Below are 17,370 nucleotides of genomic sequence, written 5' to 3'. Positions count from 1 at the left end.
TTAGCTCATTAATGATTTTAATTATTACTTACTTATTTTGATTCAGTTTGCAAAACTAAACATGTTGATTTTGAAGAAATATATATGGTTCTCTATTTTCTAATAAAAAGTAAAGAAATGTAGATAATAAATTATTTCTCGAAAAAATTAACCAATCCTATTGAGTAATTTTCATTTTTATTATTTTACTAATTTGAATAAATCATTAGTTTGATCAAAGCAATTTAATACTGTTATAATAGCTAATTTTGATGTCATATTCATTCATCATATTAGTTTCATCAAACAAATTTGATGGAAAAATTTGTAATAATCTGATAGGGGTCTAAAAGTTGTTTCTAGCGGGACCAAAATAGGGAAATGTTTCTTACAGAAAAAATTCCAGAGTTCGACACCTGTTATTATATGTGCAATACGTAACTAAAATATTATCTTACATTTGAGTGAGACATTGAATATACGGCATCCTCATTATTTAATTATTCGTTAGTTCGGTTATAGTAGTTTCCAAGAAAAAAAAAATGTATTTGTCAAGATATAATATTGATCGTTTGGTATGGCTATAACGACAATCTATTTCTAATGTACTAGATCGAAAAATATACTTAAAGCTTACAGTTCTATCTACTGTAATCAATGTCTCCAAGCACATACTTTTTTAGTTTAAATTGTAAGAAATAAATTAAATATTTGTATCACATTTTATTCTAGCAATTTCAATATGTTGATTATATGTATTATGTTGTCTGTGTAGGAATTCATTACTTAAATTATATTTTCTTGTTTCAAAACACAAATCGTCTTGTTTTAAATTTAAAAATTCTGAACTAAGGTAAGTAAGGACTCATGGATGCGTTTACGTTTTATTTTTTTGCGGTGATCATCTGATTGGTTAATTTTATTTTGAATTTTGGAAGGCGGGAATTAAAAATATGTTTTTATTCTTTTTGCCGCAAAACGCGTTTGTGAGGACTTACCTTTATGATGCCAACCTCGTGTGTGACGGTGCTCAGTACTGTTCAGATGTGTTCAGATCAGATGCTTCGGATCAATAAAAAGAAAGTAATAGGTTTGTTGCTAGAGCACTATAGAAACAGTTTTCATTGCAATCGCATTTTATTCAAGGAATAAATCTGACATATGTAACTACTTTCACGATGTCATGTCAGTTTTGTATTTTTAAGATGATGGGTGAAAAGTGACGTGTCGAAAGTAATAATGGTTTATTAAAAAGAATAAAGGGAGTTTGTATTTTAAATGAGTTTAAATAGATACCATTCAAAATGAATTACAACGCAAACACAGGAGGAAGACCTTGTTAGTATTAAACCTCAATTATTTATAACGACTTGGTAATATAACCTTAAAATTCCATTTGTTTTCAGCATTTGGAAAGAAAATAAAAAGGGTTAGCGATGTTAATGCGATGGGTTATACACCATTTGACCAAGGAAACATTAATCCTCAACAAAACGTATACCCAAATTTAGAGCCTGACCATACTTTTCAGCAAGGTAAGGTTAATATTGGTCTTCAATAAAATTTGTATTATTGTTTTAATCTTTACACTGCGATAAAGATTAAAATTAACTGAAAACTAGTGTTGTGTGCAGAATACAAGGAAATATCTTGCTATACAGTAGTGATAGACTTTGTTTAGAATATCAAAAATATTTTTCTCACATTTTGAAAATATCATTTGATTTTAGGTTTCCCAAGTAATTCTCCATATGAAGCTCAACAAAATTTCCCAACTAGCCCAAAAGCACCACAACCACAAGGTTTTGCTAGTTATAATAATCAGCCTCAATATCCAAATCCTAATGCAGTGGGTATGCCACCTCCAAATTTGGGTGTTTTGGGTCAGCCAATGGTTCAAGATATGGCAATGCAATATGGACAACAGGTATTCTTCTTCTATCATCATTCCTTACTAATTTTTTCCTGCACAATTTTATTTATAATTATTCTAAAGTATGTGTGACACATTAGGGCTTTTCGGAAACCTACAATCTGAGATCGTATTAGAAATGTATCATTTGTGAATGATTTGATCTCTGGGATTTGTTTATCCCGAATGGATTTGATTATAAAGATTAGAACAAAATATAAAAATGTTTAAAAACTGATAATAGAAATGCCATCCCCATAAATATAAACATTTGGTTTTAGTTAGCTGGAGCTGGTAAAACGATGTTGAAGAAAGAGGTGGAAAGATATGTTCCTGTTTCTAAACTGAAATATTATTTTGCTGTAGACACTAAATATGTTGTTTCAAAATTGGTGTTGCTCTTTTTCCCATTTACCCACAAGGTATGTACCTAAATCTTTATTTAAAATACTTAGTGACAATTTGCTCTATAATAAAAGATGTAAGTTGTCGAAATAGGATATAATTAATGGTAAACTCTTAATAACTATAAAGGTGCATGACTAAATAAAGGCACAATTGCATGAGTTACTTTGGATGGGTATCATGGAATCATCCAAAGTGAATTACAATAATTAAAATATTAATATACAAATAAAAAAAAATCATCTTCATAACTGGTGGCAAAGAAATTTTTCGATCCCAATTAAATGTTTTCTCTATTCATTTACTCAGCTTTATACTGTTTGTCAGATATTTACAAGTTTATTTTTTATTTTGTTTGGAGATAATACTGTATAATTCTAATGTTTTGTAGATTTTTTTTTATATTTTGTACGGTTAGAGGAACACTATTAAATGACAGTAATAAAATTCTTGTAAACCTTTGCCTTTTTAAAGATTAAGTACTTGAATTCTTCAAATGCAAATACAATTTTTTAATGGAACTGAAAAACAATTGATTATTGAGGAGAATCTATAAAGAATGTAACTTGGTTCATAAAAATTTTGCCTGTTAGAGGAGCAGGGCGGCCCCTTTTGCTTTTTTTCAAAAAAAAAAAATATTTTTTTGCCAGTAAGTATAGGTCATAAACAGTCGATTTGACCCTAAACGGAACCTCAAATACCCCCCCCCCCCCCTCCTTTCCTTGGTAAAGAATATAAGCGTATTAGGTGTCATTCTAACTATAGTTCCAAACATATATAGTGATATCCAATTTGTTACATTTTGGGGATAGCAAATACAGTGGCGGCTGGAGGGCTCTTTGGTGGCACCCCCCAATACCCCAATAGAAATTTTCATAATAAAGAAAATTAATTTAAAATTTAGTTTACAATGTTATCTAGATAATTTAAGAAAAACACGTTTAAAGTTTTCGGACCATTTTTCTTACTATAAAATCATGTATCTACTAACATATTTATACTTACATCAAACTATCGATTCTGGGCCATATGATGGTTCTTCCTTTAGATCTCCAGTGGTGTCCTTGGCAGTGTTTTTTATTTTATTGCCCTTTTGCGCACGATTCTTCGTCTGCCCCTAGTGCACCGATGATTTATGGCGTCTATACCTGCCTTACTAAAATGACTGTCACTCAGGCAATTTTCGGAATTTTTACTTAAAATTTTATACACATATTTTTGAAGATATAAACTTTAAATTAAAGCAAAAAAATTTTTGTTTAACCCATCACAGTGGCTATCGCCCTTAAAAAGACACAAATGTTAAAGTAGTAAGCAGTCAATTTAGCTAGACTTGCAAAATTCGTTTGAAAAACTCTGAATACCTGGGTTCCGCATTGCTCACTCCTACATCTGTAAAGTGTTTACAGTGGTGGTCATGGTCACTGTAACCAAATAGTAATTATTCATGGCTTTTTTTCTTATTAAACGTTATTTGATCAGGGGAGGTGTAACATTTTGTGACTTACGTATTGCTTCTTGTGTGTTTTTTAAAGGATAGTAAAAGTTTAAATTGTAAAGTCAAACTAACAGTAATTGAAAAATTAATGGTGTGAGAAATATCAGACTTTAATGGAAAAGTAATTGAAAAGATTATTTTGGACAAACGTAGAAGAATAGACATTCCCTATAAATAATAATGTAATAATAATAATTAGTTTTTATTTAACCATATAAAATGTTTGAACAAAACATCTACAAAAAACTTGTATTAAAAAAGTTATAGAGCATTATTTGTACTGTTCTACCAGTTTCATCTGTCTGGTGAGATGAGCAAATATGAGAGTGTGCATTTCTTATAATATGTCAGAGGATCAAGTGGTGGGTACTAAAGTACAATCAGGAGAGAAAGTGAAATTGGGTAAAACTCTTGATACCTGCTACCTTTAAATTCATTAGAGCTCTATTATTTACATAAACAAGTATTTATTTCTTAATTTTCTGCTTTGCTCATTAAAATTTTATTTGAAATCTTTGAAGAGAGCTCCTTTAATTTTTATGTATAACACTATGACTCCCAAATGAAATGAACTCTGCGAACTCCTCCTACACTTTGCTGCTACGCGTCTGATCTTCATCGGCCAGATGAAATAACTACTTTTTTATTTGTGACATTTTTGTTACTGTTTTTAATTGGCCGCAATGAAGGAAACATTTTTAAATAAATAACTCCATTAAAAAAATTTTGTAAAGCGAATGATGTTAAAAATTTAGTTTTATCAGAAATATCACTGAAATTAAATAAATGCAATATTTTGGGATCGAAAAACTTCTTTGCACAATTATGCCATCCACATGAATGAAAATTTTTTTTTATGTCAATTAAATCTTTTACTATCTTACACATATCTATGACTAATACAAATCAGAATAATAGTTGGCATGCTCTGTAGAAATATTCCTATATATACCTCCCAGTCGAAATTATAGAGAGTGACTCGGACAATATAAAAACACTATTACCATAACACGTGTAAAATATAAAATGATTTTTATAACGGTTCAATATTATTTGTTTTGTGCCGCTCTCTACGCCCATCTATAGAATCTATAATGTTTTATTATCTTTTTTCCATATTTTCTATATCTTTTTGTCTTGTATGCAGACACGCCAATGGATTTTCGTTCCCCGCATGCTTCATCCTCGTTACTAGTGCAAAAGCTAGCAATGAGTCACTCTCTATAATTTTGACCGTGGGGTATAGTTTGTAATGCCAGACTGTATATCTTTAGGATTGGTCTGTGAAATATGAACAAGATGGCCCGGTGCAACCAAGATTTGAAATCAACGCCCCTGACTTATATATCCCAACGATGGCGTACGTTACTTACGTTCTTGTGGCTGGTTTAGTATTAGGTACACAACAGCGATTTAGCCCTGAACAAATAGGGATTTTAGCTTCATCCGCCCTGGCTTGGTGTCTAGTGGAATTGGCCATTTACAGTTCCACCCTTTATATAATGCAAGTAGAAACAAGCTTAAGAACCCTAGATCTGCTGGCTTATGCTGGATACAAATTCGTCGGCACTATTTTTAGCATTTTAGTTAGTCTCGTTGGAGGAAGGACTGGTTATTATTCGTGTTTGATATATACAAATTTAGCTTTGGCATTTTTCTTGGTGCGGAGTCTCAAGGTGCAGGTGTTATCTGAGACAAACGCCCAGGATACTAGTTATTACGGTGCTCAGCAACCTAGCGCAGGCCACAAGAGGCGGTTATATTTTCTGTTATTTGTGGCTGTTGTCCAGCCAGTTTTGTCTTGGTGGTTGTCTTATCATTTATTGCCATTGGAATTGGTCCTGCCACCAAAGGTTGAAAAGTAACTCTTAGTTTCTATTACTACTAAATTAAAACAGGTATTTATTTTGCTTAATACTTTTAGTATACACAATATGTAATATAATTTTATAAACGTGTGAAAAATAAAGTGTTTGCTATTTTGTACTATTCCTTTTTTATTTACATTAATATGTACTTTTAAAAGCTGTGGTACAGCATACAATTTTCCAATTTTGCTTGTATGCTTAATTACTGCACAGTTGAAATACACACAAATCAGTAATATTGTAAAATGATGATTTAAATTTTTTGCACGTCCCCAAATTTACTTTCTTAGAACATGGCGATGTTTGTGTACTACATGTGGTCCCACTATATAATCAGTGATTTCTATGTTCTTAAATTTCGGTATAAATATACTTGATATTATATACTGTTGCATTATTTGTATTAGTTTTTAATTTTTTTTTAAACAAGGTATTAGAATATCTTATCTACTTTGCATTATTAAAAGCTGCTTTCCAATTGCCAGGGAACTGCTCCTGAAGTGTTCTTGTAGTATTCTACTCTTTAAATATTCCAAATTTAAACAATTGGAACACCTCCGAGTTAATCACGTATTTAAATAATTTTCAACCACTTATTTTTAATATTAAGAGCCAAATGCCAAAGCCTAATATAAATTTTTCTTATTAAAGAACAGTGGCACAAAATAACCATAATAAAACATATTAAAAAGTCCTAACTCCACATAGTGAAAACAATTTGAAAATATAAAGCTCACATCAGTAAAAGGTGGTGTGTGAGGTGACAGGAAAACAAACAGGAACACAGGAGTAAAATGCTCCAACTCATTAGAACGTAAAAAGCTAATCTGAAGTGCTTCCGAAGTACATTTTTGTCAATTGGAAAGCAGCTAATGTTTATAAAAACAAATTAGTCCGTGCTCAAGGCATATGAAGAAGAAGAAGTAGCAGATATTTGACCTAAAAGTCCTAACTGAAAACAAAACTGTCTCAACTCTCAAACCACAAGGAGCCCGCCCCGAACTCCATGTAAACAAAAATCTTACCAAAATAAGAGGGCGCTAGTGTCCCATATGTACCGTTTAGAGAGGGGTGATAAAAATAGCGGCAGTTTTTATTTACTACTTCAAAAAAAATCAAAATAAATCAAATTGCAATAATTATTGACTTGACTTCTACTTTTTAGGTTGTTATACTATCTATACCTTCCCGATATATCTACTCAACTCATTATAAAATAAAATTGGTTATTTGGGACACGTGGAACACTAGTGCCACCCCAACTTCTGCCATTTCTTGGACAAATTTTGTCAATTTTCCCGTATGACTTCGTGCTCCTTGACTAGTCTACCTGTCTCAAACCCTCGCATGTCTAGTCTCCCTGACCTCGCGGATAAAAACCAAATGTTTCTTATTTTTATTTGCCCCGTAGACCTTGTAAATTATAAGCTTGTTTTGGTTATGTCAGCAAACAATCCTAGGTATTGTCCAAGGGTTTGGTATTGTCAGTATGTCTTGAACCGTTCTCTGTCGGAACAAAAACAACGTCTGTCCTATCTATGATTTACCCATAATAAGGTCTATGATATGTAAACAAGTTTTACCTTTACCTAACCTAAAATTTCAAAAATTAAAATATTTGCATTATGGAGCAACCTAGTTTTTCTTGCAAACTAGGTGTTTTGAGTCGACCCGATGGATCAGTAATGTTTTCTGAAGGTAACATATTTATTTTTATGATTCTATAGACACAACAAAAATAATAAATGTATTTTTTTATAGGACAAACCACAGTGATAGCAGGTCTATATGGGCCAGTTGAAGTAAAAATGCAAAAACTTTTGATTGATAAAGCTTCAGTGGAATGTAGTTACAGACCAAAAAGTGGATTGCCAGGTAAGTCTTTATTTAACCTTTTTATTACAAAATATTACAAAGTATATTTTAGGCGTTGAAGATAGATTGTATGAATCATTGATAAGGAATATCTGTGAGACTGCTTTAGCGGCTTCTCTCTTTCCAAGATCAGCTGTGTTAGTAAATATACAAGAAATGGAGAACAGTGGTCAAGTAATTTAAATAATTTCTACATTATTTATATTGGATATAACACGTTTATGATTAGAGTTAGCAACATGAATATCAGCAAAATAGGCAACAAATTGAACTGATTCAGTCATTTCCAGTTCAACTGGAAGTACAGATAATTTTCATATTTGGTTCAAATTTACATTTTAACCAACATTTCAATTCAAATGGCCTTATGCCTTGTACTTGTTACTTTATTATAACCGTTGAGTGAGAAATTTCTCACTCAACGGTTATAATAAAGTATGATTAATTTAATGAAGACGTAAAGGGATGTAAGTAATATACATATAATTTAATATTTTTTCAGCTAATATCCTGTGCTATTAACGCAGCGTGTTTATCATGTTTGGATTCTGGAATAGATATGAAATTTATGTTTGGAGCAGTAAGTTGTTTCTTAACCGAAGATAATGAATTTCATTTGATACCACCAATAAATGATAGCAGCGTCAAGGCATCTTTTATATTTGTATTTGAAAATGTTAATGAAAGAATCTTAGCGTCTCATACAGAAGGATCTTTCACCAAGGAACANAAAGAACAGTGGCACAAAATAACCATAATAAAACATATTAAAAAGTCCTAACTCCATATAGTGTGAAAACAATTTGAAAATATAAAGCTCACATCAGTAAAAGGTGGTATGTGAGGGGACAGGAAAACAAACAGGAACACTTTAGGAGTAAAATGCTCCAGCTCATTGGAACGTAAAAAGCTAATCTGAAGTGCTTCCGAAGTACATTTTTGTCAATTGGAAAGCAGCTAATGTTTATAAAAACAATTTAGTCCGTGCTCAAGGCATATGAAGAAGAAGTAGCAGATATTTGACCTAAAAGTCCTAACAAAGTACAATCAGGAGAGAAAGTGAAAATGGGTAAAACTCTTGATACCTGCTACCTTTAAATTCATTAGAGCTCTATTATTTACATAAACAAGTATTTATTTTTTAATTTTCTGCTTTGCTCATTAAAATTTTATTTGAAATCTTTGAAGAGAGCTCCTTTAATTTTTATGTATAACACTATGACTCCCAAATGAAATGAACTCTGCGAACTCCTCCTACACTTTGCTGCTACGCGTCTGATCTTCATCGGCCAGATGAAATAACTACTTTTTTATTTGTGACATTTTTGTTACTGTTTTTAATTGGCCGCAATGAAGGAAACATTTTTAAATAAATAACTCCATTAAAAAAATTTTGTAAAGCGAATGATGTTAAAAATTTAGTTTTATCAGAAATATCACTGAAATTAAATAAATGCAATATTTTGGGATCGAAAAACTTCTTTGCACAATTATGCCATCCACATGAATGAAAATTTTTTTTTATGTCAATTAAATCTTTTACTATCTTACACATATCTATGACTAATACAAATCAGAATAATAGTTGGCATGCTCTGTAGAAATATTCCTATATATACCTCCCAGTCGAAATTATAGAGAGTGACTCGGACAATATAAAAACACTATTACCATAACACGTGTAAAATATAAAATGATTTTTATAACGGTTCAATATTATTTGTTTTGTGCCGCTCTCTACGCCCATCTATAGAATCTATAATGTTTTATTATCTTTTTTCCATATTTTCTATATCTTTTTGTCTTGTATGCAGACACGCCAATGGATTTTCGTTCCCCGCATGCTTCATCCTCGTTACTAGTGCAAAAGCTAGCAATGAGTCACTCTCTATAATTTTGACCGTGGGGTATAGTTTGTAATGCCAGACTGTATATCTTTAGGATTGGTCTGTGAAATATGAACAAGATGGCCCGGTGCAACCAAGATTTGAAATCAACGCCCCTGACTTATATATCCCAACGATGGCGTACGTTACTTACGTTCTTGTGGCTGGTTTAGTATTAGGTACACAACAGCGATTTAGCCCTGAACAAATAGGGATTTTAGCTTCATCCGCCCTGGCTTGGTGTCTAGTGGAATTGGCCATTTACAGTTCCACCCTTTATATAATGCAAGTAGAAACAAGCTTAAGAACCCTAGATCTGCTGGCTTATGCTGGATACAAATTCGTCGGCACTATTTTTAGCATTTTAGTTAGTCTCGTTGGAGGAAGGACTGGTTATTATTCGTGTTTGATATATACAAATTTAGCTTTGGCATTTTTCTTGGTGCGGAGTCTCAAGGTGCAGGTGTTATCTGAGACAAACGCCCAGGATACTAGTTATTACGGTGCTCAGCAACCTAGCGCAGGCCACAAGAGGCGGTTATATTTTCTGTTATTTGTGGCTGTTGTCCAGCCAGTTTTGTCTTGGTGGTTGTCTTATCATTTATTGCCATTGGAATTGGTCCTGCCACCAAAGGTTGAAAAGTAACTCTTAGTTTCTATTACTACTAAATTAAAACAGGTATTTATTTTGCTTAATACTTTTAGTATACACAATATGTAATATAATTTTATAAACGTGTGAAAAATAAAGTGTTTGCTATTTTGTACTATTCCTTTTTTATTTACATTAATATGTACTTTTAAAAGCTGTGGTACAGCATACAATTTTCCAATTTTGCTTGTATGCTTAATTACTGCACAGTTGAAATACACACAAATCAGTAATATTGTAAAATGATGATTTAAATTTTTTGCACGTCCCCAAATTTACTTTCTTAGAACATGGCGATGTTTGTGTACTACATGTGGTCCCACTATATAATCAGTGATTTCTATGTTCTTAAATTTCGGTATAAATATACTTGATATTATATACTGTTGCATTATTTGTATTAGTTTTTAATTTTTTTTTAAACAAGGTATTAGAATATCTTATCTACTTTGCATTATTAAAAGCTGCTTTCCAATTGCCAGGGAACTGCTCCTGAAGTGTTCTTGTAGTATTCTACTCTTTAAATATTCCAAATTTAAACAATTGGAACACCTCCGAGTTAATCACGTATTTAAATAATTTTCAACCACTTATTTTTAATATTAAGAGCCAAATGCCAAAGCCTAATATAAATTTTTCTTATTAAAGAACAGTGGCACAAAATAACCATAATAAAACATATTAAAAAGTCCTAACTCCACATAGTGAAAACAATTTGAAAATATAAAGCTCACATCAGTAAAAGGTGGTGTGTGAGGTGACAGGAAAACAAACAGGAACACAGGAGTAAAATGCTCCAACTCATTAGAACGTAAAAAGCTAATCTGAAGTGCTTCCGAAGTACATTTTTGTCAATTGGAAAGCAGCTAATGTTTATAAAAACAAATTAGTCCGTGCTCAAGGCATATGAAGAAGAAGAAGTAGCAGATATTTGACCTAAAAGTCCTAACTGAAAACAAAACTGTCTCAACTCTCAAACCACAAGGAGCCCGCCCCGAACTCCATGTAAACAAAAATCTTACCAAAATAAGAGGGCGCTAGTGTCCCATATGTACCGTTTAGAGAGGGGTGATAAAAATAGCGGCAGTTTTTATTTACTACTTCAAAAAAAATCAAAATAAATCAAATTGCAATAATTATTGACTTGACTTCTACTTTTTAGGTTGTTATACTATCTATACCTTCCCGATATATCTACTCAACTCATTATAAAATAAAATTGGTTATTTGGGACACGTGGAACACTAGTGCCACCCCAACTTCTGCCATTTCTTGGACAAATTTTGTCAATTTTCCCGTATGACTTCGTGCTCCTTGACTAGTCTACCTGTCTCAAACCCTCGCATGTCTAGTCTCCCTGACCTCGCGGATAAAAACCAAATGTTTCTTATTTTTATTTGCCCCGTAGACCTTGTAAATTATAAGCTTGTTTTGGTTATGTCAGCAAACAATCCTAGGTATTGTCCAAGGGTTTGGTATTGTCAGTATGTCTTGAACCGTTCTCTGTCGGAACAAAAACAACGTCTGTCCTATCTATGATTTACCCATAATAAGGTCTATGATATGTAAACAAGTTTTACCTTTACCTAACCTAAAATTTCAAAAATTAAAATATTTGCATTATGGAGCAACCTAGTTTTTCTTGCAAACTAGGTGTTTTGAGTCGACCCGATGGATCAGTAATGTTTTCTGAAGGTAACATATTTATTTTTATGATTCTATAGACACAACAAAAATAATAAATGTATTTTTTTATAGGACAAACCACAGTGATAGCAGGTCTATATGGGCCAGTTGAAGTAAAAATGCAAAAACTTTTGATTGATAAAGCTTCAGTGGAATGTAGTTACAGACCAAAAAGTGGATTGCCAGGTAAGTCTTTATTTAACCTTTTTATTACAAAATATTACAAAGTATATTTTAGGCGTTGAAGATAGATTGTATGAATCATTGATAAGGAATATCTGTGAGACTGCTTTAGCGGCTTCTCTCTTTCCAAGATCAGCTGTGTTAGTAAATATACAAGAAATGGAGAACAGTGGTCAAGTAATTTAAATAATTTCTACATTATTTATATTGGATATAACACGTTTATGATTAGAGTTAGCAACATGAATATCAGCAAAATAGGCAACAAATTGAACTGATTCAGTCATTTCCAGTTCAACTGGAAGTACAGATAATTTTCATATTTGGTTCAAATTTACATTTTAACCAACATTTCAATTCAAATGGCCTTATGCCTTGTACTTGTTACTTTATTATAACCGTTGAGTGAGAAATTTCTCACTCAACGGTTATAATAAAGTATGATTAATTTAATGAAGACGTAAAGGGATGTAAGTAATATACATATAATTTAATATTTTTTCAGCTAATATCCTGTGCTATTAACGCAGCGTGTTTATCATGTTTGGATTCTGGAATAGATATGAAATTTATGTTTGGAGCAGTAAGTTGTTTCTTAACCGAAGATAATGAATTTCATTTGATACCACCAATAAATGATAGCAGCGTCAAGGCATCTTTTATATTTGTATTTGAAAATGTTAAAGAAAGAATCTTAGCGTCTCATACAGAAGGATCTTTCACCAAGGAACAGTATGAAGAAGCATTCAATTTGAGTAAACAACAAAGTAAAAATGTATTTTTGTTTTTTAAGAAAATTTTATTTTCAGATAATTAACTTTTAAAACACCAACTTATTAATTGTTATTTATTAATAATAATTCTTTTTAATTTTTGGTGTTGTAGTTTTTATGGGAAGTCTCTGAATATCATGATTTCAGTTAAAAAATTATTCATAGTGACCACAAAAATCGCACGTTTTTTCACAATTCGCAGATGTTGAAAGATACTCAAGTTACGTATACAAAAACATTCCTATCCTTAGATACTGCCTACTTTTAATATGTTTATATATTTATCAGCTGAAGGTTCGAGAGCCCTTTGCCCATAAATTAAAAATGCTTATAAACATACGGAGGTATATTGTAGTACTGGGCTTGGGAAAGACTTTTAGTTTTTAATCTGATTTGATACCAAATAGATGTGCTCTCTGAATAAGTGAATAAACAATATCTTTTAATTATTAAAGTGTTTTAGTTCTACCCATAATCCCAACAGCAGAGAACTAAAATATGTTTTTGGTCTCAAATTACTCGTCGTAAAAAATTAAGATGAGCATAGCTTTTAGTTTTTTGAAAATTTTCAAAAATCATGCCTATTTAGGGGTTGGAAAGACGCCCAAAATGAAGAATTGAATCTTACCAGTAAATATAAAAACTATTAGCATATGAATTTTTCTATCGAATGTTTTTGATACAAAGAAAGATTTTTCTCATGACTGAAATAAGCATGTTGAATTAGAAAATCCACCCTTAAGCGTGCTCAAGAGGTGGAATCATCCCCAAAAATGGAGAATATAAGAAATAATTAAAAATTCCAAAAAAGATATGAAGATAATTTACATGCTATTATATCAATTGGTAATAATCAAATTCTTCATTTTTGATATTTTTTCAACCCCTAAGTAGGGGTGATTTTTTTAATTTTCAAAATACGTAGCTATATTTCAGTTTTTTACGACAAGTAATTTGTGACCAATAGTACATTGTGTAACGAGTGGGGAAAAGTTGCCAATAGTGTCACGCGGACGCAGTTGACTCAGGACCGAAGCGAGTGCGGAAAGCGCCCAAGTGGTGCTATGGCAACTTTTCCGAACGAGTTGCACATACTATTTTCTATCACAAGTGCGAGTCGTTATGGGACCTATAGCATAGGGGGTTAAGTGCACGGAAAGTGCTAGATAGTACAACAGCGTGATGTTATTTTCATAGCGCAACGCTGTTGTACTATCTAGCACTTTCCGTGCACCTAACCCCCTATACTATAGGTCCCATAGCAAGCGCGCGTGATAGAAAACATATTGTGACGAAATGTCATTCGCTGACTTACAGCGGAGCAATTAATATAAATTAGGATAGTTAACATTGGAAAATATATAGACAGTAGAGTTGTTTTTAGTAACTGTCAGATTGATTTTATTTTATGTAATTTGTGTATGTGTACCTTATTGTATATAAATAAGAACTGTTCGGCGACCTAGAGATAAATACCTTATATACTGAGTACTTTTATTCACACCTACGAACCTCAAGTGCTAGAACATTACAATATTTTTATGTATTTTTTGTAATTCTCTGCGAATTATGAAAAAACGGGCGAAAATCACAGGTTTTGTGCGGTCACTCTTTTATGTTTCAATATTAAAAAAATGTGGAAATATCTCAGTAATATCAACCAGTATTATGTACTAGTACTGCAATCAGTTGCAGGATGAAGGGCAATACTCCCCTAAGTATTAGAGTATTATTATTATTTTTGCTACACTTTTGGTTTATTATTATATGTATTTATATGCATAAAATATTTTTTTCTTTGATAAATTATTACAGTGGTAAAGTTACTATCACGGTGTTTCCGAAAAAAATCCTTCTGCAGTTATGTTAGGTTTAATGAAGCTATTGATATTAATGAAAGTTAAAAATAAATTAAAAAGACCTGAAAATCGAATAAAACTACACATTTTTTTTTTTTGGAAATACTATAAGGAGTCGTCCAATTTTCATTAATTCTGTGATGTCGAATTTCTAGGATTTCAGTAAGAGTGAATCCTGGTTTTTCCACCACATATCTTTACTTACATAAATCATCAGCCTAAGTTTCATCATTCAGCATCAAACGGCTTCAGAGATATTTTCCAAAGGGTGATTTTTTTTAATTTCAATACCCTGTATCTCGAAAACTATCAATTTGTGGACCGATGTTCATACTTTTCATTTAAAATCACTCTTGAATTGCCCTTTACAATTTATGGATGTACTTTATTAATGCCCTTTATAATTTCCATTTTTTTTTATCAGCATACTGTTGTATTTACAAAATTTGATGCACACATGTAAAAGAAATGCACTGATTGACATGTGCTGTAGAGATAATGGAATATTAATGATGTCAAATAAAAGTGTAACAACAGCACTATGGCACCTTTTCAGGGCTTTCTTCAAAACAATTGACAAAATGGTTCCTAAAGTCTGCAAAATTTTTCGACTCTTGGAAAGAAAACGCAGTTTTTGATAAATTATTCTATTGAGAACATGGAATTTAAATTTGATGCAGTATTCCTCATGTAAAAGTTAAAGAAAAAGCAATCGGTAGAGTAGAAATTAGAAAAGATTTTTTACAGATTTATATGGACCAATTTCAGTCAAAACTTTTGTATTGCTCGAGTTTTTTTGCAGAATGCATGGTTTGCGAATAAAAGTTCAAAGCATCGTCAGGTAGTTAGAGGTAGGTATATAATTAATGAAATATTCATCTGACTGGCTTTTATTCAAGTCATTAAGTAATTTATTAAAATTTGTGTTCCAAGTTCAAATTTGAAAGCGTAAAGCCTTTAGAATCGTTTTAAGGCAAGTCCTTACTATCTTTTTGTTTTTATCAGAGGAAACGATCCTGAAGGTTTGTTGCAACATATTATGGCTGCTACACCCTGTATTTTATCAGGTTAATTGTTTACAAGGAGAAATAACCTTATTACTACATGTTATTAGTTTCTTATTAATCGATCAGTACATTAATTGAATGACCTAATGATTAGGTACATTTTTTAAAATATTTTACAAAATAATTGGCAGGCAACCAGGTATACAACAACATGGGCGTCGCGTCCGCAGAAAAATTTATAGAACGAAGGAAGCAATGGTAGAGGTAGAGGCCCTAAGAATTTGATATTTTTTAGTTATTATTAAGTTCTGATCTGTTGGAACGACTGTATGTATATATGATGCAAAAGCCAGAGTGGAGAAAGTAAACATAAAATCGAAACGGAGGAAATATTACAAATATATTTTATTCTAGTACTTACTATTGTTATTTCATGTTGTGAAACGTATGAATTTTTTCTTTATTGAAAAACGCTTAAATATCCTATAATTTCCTTGTTTGACGATTGATACTGAATCGTTTTGGCTCATGCAATTTGGTAAATTTAAAAGTTTATGTTTCGTAACAAACAGTTAACCCTACCATATAATGGCAAAGTAACCCCCTACATGCATTGTTCCATGTCAACAACTAATTGAAAAAACAACAATGAACGTCTTTTTCATTTTCAAGCGCAGATTCAATTACTTTGGTACCAGTCACGAACCCGTCATTCTCGTAATGCAATTCATAGCTCGAAAAATTTAAATGCGCTCCTAGGAACGGTGATGTAATGTTTGTAAGGTTTGCTCTATTAAAATACTGTTAAAATTCTAATAAGGGGGAAAATTAAATCGACGTAATGTAATGGATACGCGCCGAGGGAAGGGTTTGGACTATGGAGGAAGATTATTTTTGGTATTGCTAGTCTGTTTTAGTTCAAGTTTTGCATTTATTATTATTGCATTATTAAGTGACGTATCTGATATAATTTAGCGACAAAAAAAAATAAGTTTTTATTATCTGAATGTTTAATATTTCTATTTTTGTTTTCATAAATAGTTATGACATTTTTTACATTTTTTTAAAAATGTTTTTATTATAACTACAGGCTATAGGAAAATATGAATACAGGCTTATTTTATTTTCTACCTAAAATATAGACGCCACTAAAAATACCTTAAGCAATTTTTTGTTACATTTTGTGTTGGTGGATTGGAGATGGATACCTTTTGAGGTACGTAAACTATGTAATACATACATACATACATAGTATGTATGTATAATAGTAGTTAAGAGATTTCAAGCATATAAAATTACATTGTTTTGTCAAATTTGTAACTAGGTATATTATTTTTTTTTTTATGATTCGGACCAACCTACCTTTATCAAAATATTAACGTTTATTGTCACCTACTGAGCTATGTGAATATCGTTTCTGGGTACTACATTTAGAGGGTTTATCTCAGTAGGTATGGACTTTTCAATAGGAGTAAGTTGTTCTAACCCATAACAAATATTAATATTATTAATATTAATATAATTTAATTGCAGATAGCAAAAAAAACAGTCAATATAGTCTGGACTTATAAATAGATACTTTTTATTAAAAACTTCAGATTAGCAAGTATATTAATTTATTTTTTATGTACAATTTATAGTACAGTATAATAGGAGTGCAATTATTAACGTATGCCTATTTGCAGATCAATATTAGATAATAATTAATAATAAATTATGTAAAAAATGTAAATCTTCTAAAAATATTCAAATCTTTTTCATTGTTCAACTTTTGGCTGCATCGGCAT

The 17,370-nt window shown here is 31.5% G+C and overlaps 3 protein-coding genes across 3 annotated transcripts; all 3 read left to right on the top strand.

Moving 5' to 3' along the window:
- Positions 1–1,155: 1,155 nt before the first annotated feature.
- On the top strand, positions 1,156–5,780 carry LOC108909166 (protein YIF1B). Its single transcript, XM_018713414.1, has 5 exons — positions 1,156–1,317; positions 1,386–1,514; positions 1,710–1,906; positions 2,173–2,313; positions 5,069–5,780. Exons 1-5 carry the CDS (start codon positions 1,284–1,286, stop codon positions 5,657–5,659), a joined length of 1,092 nt encoding a protein of 363 aa, XP_018568930.1. The 5' UTR covers positions 1,156–1,283; the 3' UTR covers positions 5,660–5,780.
- Positions 5,781–7,287: 1,507 nt separating this feature from the next.
- LOC108909164 (protein YIF1B-like) lies at positions 7,288–10,190 on the top strand. Its single transcript, XM_018713412.1, has 4 exons — positions 7,288–7,360; positions 7,424–7,537; positions 7,590–7,711; positions 9,479–10,190. The coding sequence occupies exons 1-4, from the start codon at positions 7,288–7,290 to the stop codon at positions 10,067–10,069; spliced, it is 900 nt and encodes a 299-aa protein (XP_018568928.1). The 3' UTR covers positions 10,070–10,190.
- Positions 10,191–11,650: 1,460 nt separating this feature from the next.
- LOC108909165 (exosome complex component RRP46) lies at positions 11,651–12,769 on the top strand. Its single transcript, XM_018713413.1, has 4 exons — positions 11,651–11,770; positions 11,834–11,947; positions 12,000–12,121; positions 12,450–12,769. Exons 1-4 carry the CDS (start codon positions 11,698–11,700, stop codon positions 12,759–12,761), a joined length of 621 nt encoding a protein of 206 aa, XP_018568929.1. The 5' UTR covers positions 11,651–11,697; the 3' UTR covers positions 12,762–12,769.
- Positions 12,770–17,370: the final 4,601 nt, after the last annotated feature.

The sequence above is a fragment of the Anoplophora glabripennis genome, unplaced genomic scaffold, assembly GCF_000390285.2.
Source record: "Anoplophora glabripennis isolate ALB-LARVAE unplaced genomic scaffold, Agla_2.0 scaffold318, whole genome shotgun sequence".
NCBI lineage: Eukaryota > Metazoa > Arthropoda > Insecta > Coleoptera > Cerambycidae > Anoplophora > Anoplophora glabripennis.
This window is presented reverse-complemented; position numbering and strand designations above follow the sequence as displayed.

Bases quoted from the DNA above. Each gene is read 5' to 3' on its own strand.
- LOC108909165 (XM_018713413.1), top strand. From the start codon at position 11,698: ATGGAGCAACCTAGTTTTTCTTGCAAACTAGGTGTTTTGAGTCGACCC. The intron at 11,771-11,833 runs GTAACATATTTA...ATTTTTTTATAG, and splicing joins ATCAGTAATGTTTTCTGAAG to GACAAACCACAGTGATAGCA. The intron at 12,122-12,449 runs GTAATTTAAATA...ATATTTTTTCAG, and splicing joins AAATGGAGAACAGTGGTCAA to CTAATATCCTGTGCTATTAA.
- LOC108909166 (XM_018713414.1), top strand. From the start codon at position 1,284: ATGAATTACAACGCAAACACAGGAGGAAGACCTT. The intron at 1,318-1,385 runs GTTAGTATTAAA...ATTTGTTTTCAG, and splicing joins AAACACAGGAGGAAGACCTT to CATTTGGAAAGAAAATAAAA. The intron at 2,314-5,068 runs GTATGTACCTAA...GTATATCTTTAG, and splicing joins TTTTCCCATTTACCCACAAG to GATTGGTCTGTGAAATATGA.
- LOC108909164 (XM_018713412.1), top strand. From the start codon at position 7,288: ATGGAGCAACCTAGTTTTTCTTGCAAACTAGGTGTTTTGAGTCGACCC. The intron at 7,538-7,589 runs GTAAGTCTTTAT...AGTATATTTTAG, and splicing joins ACCAAAAAGTGGATTGCCAG to GCGTTGAAGATAGATTGTAT. The intron at 7,712-9,478 runs GTAATTTAAATA...GTATATCTTTAG, and splicing joins AAATGGAGAACAGTGGTCAA to GATTGGTCTGTGAAATATGA.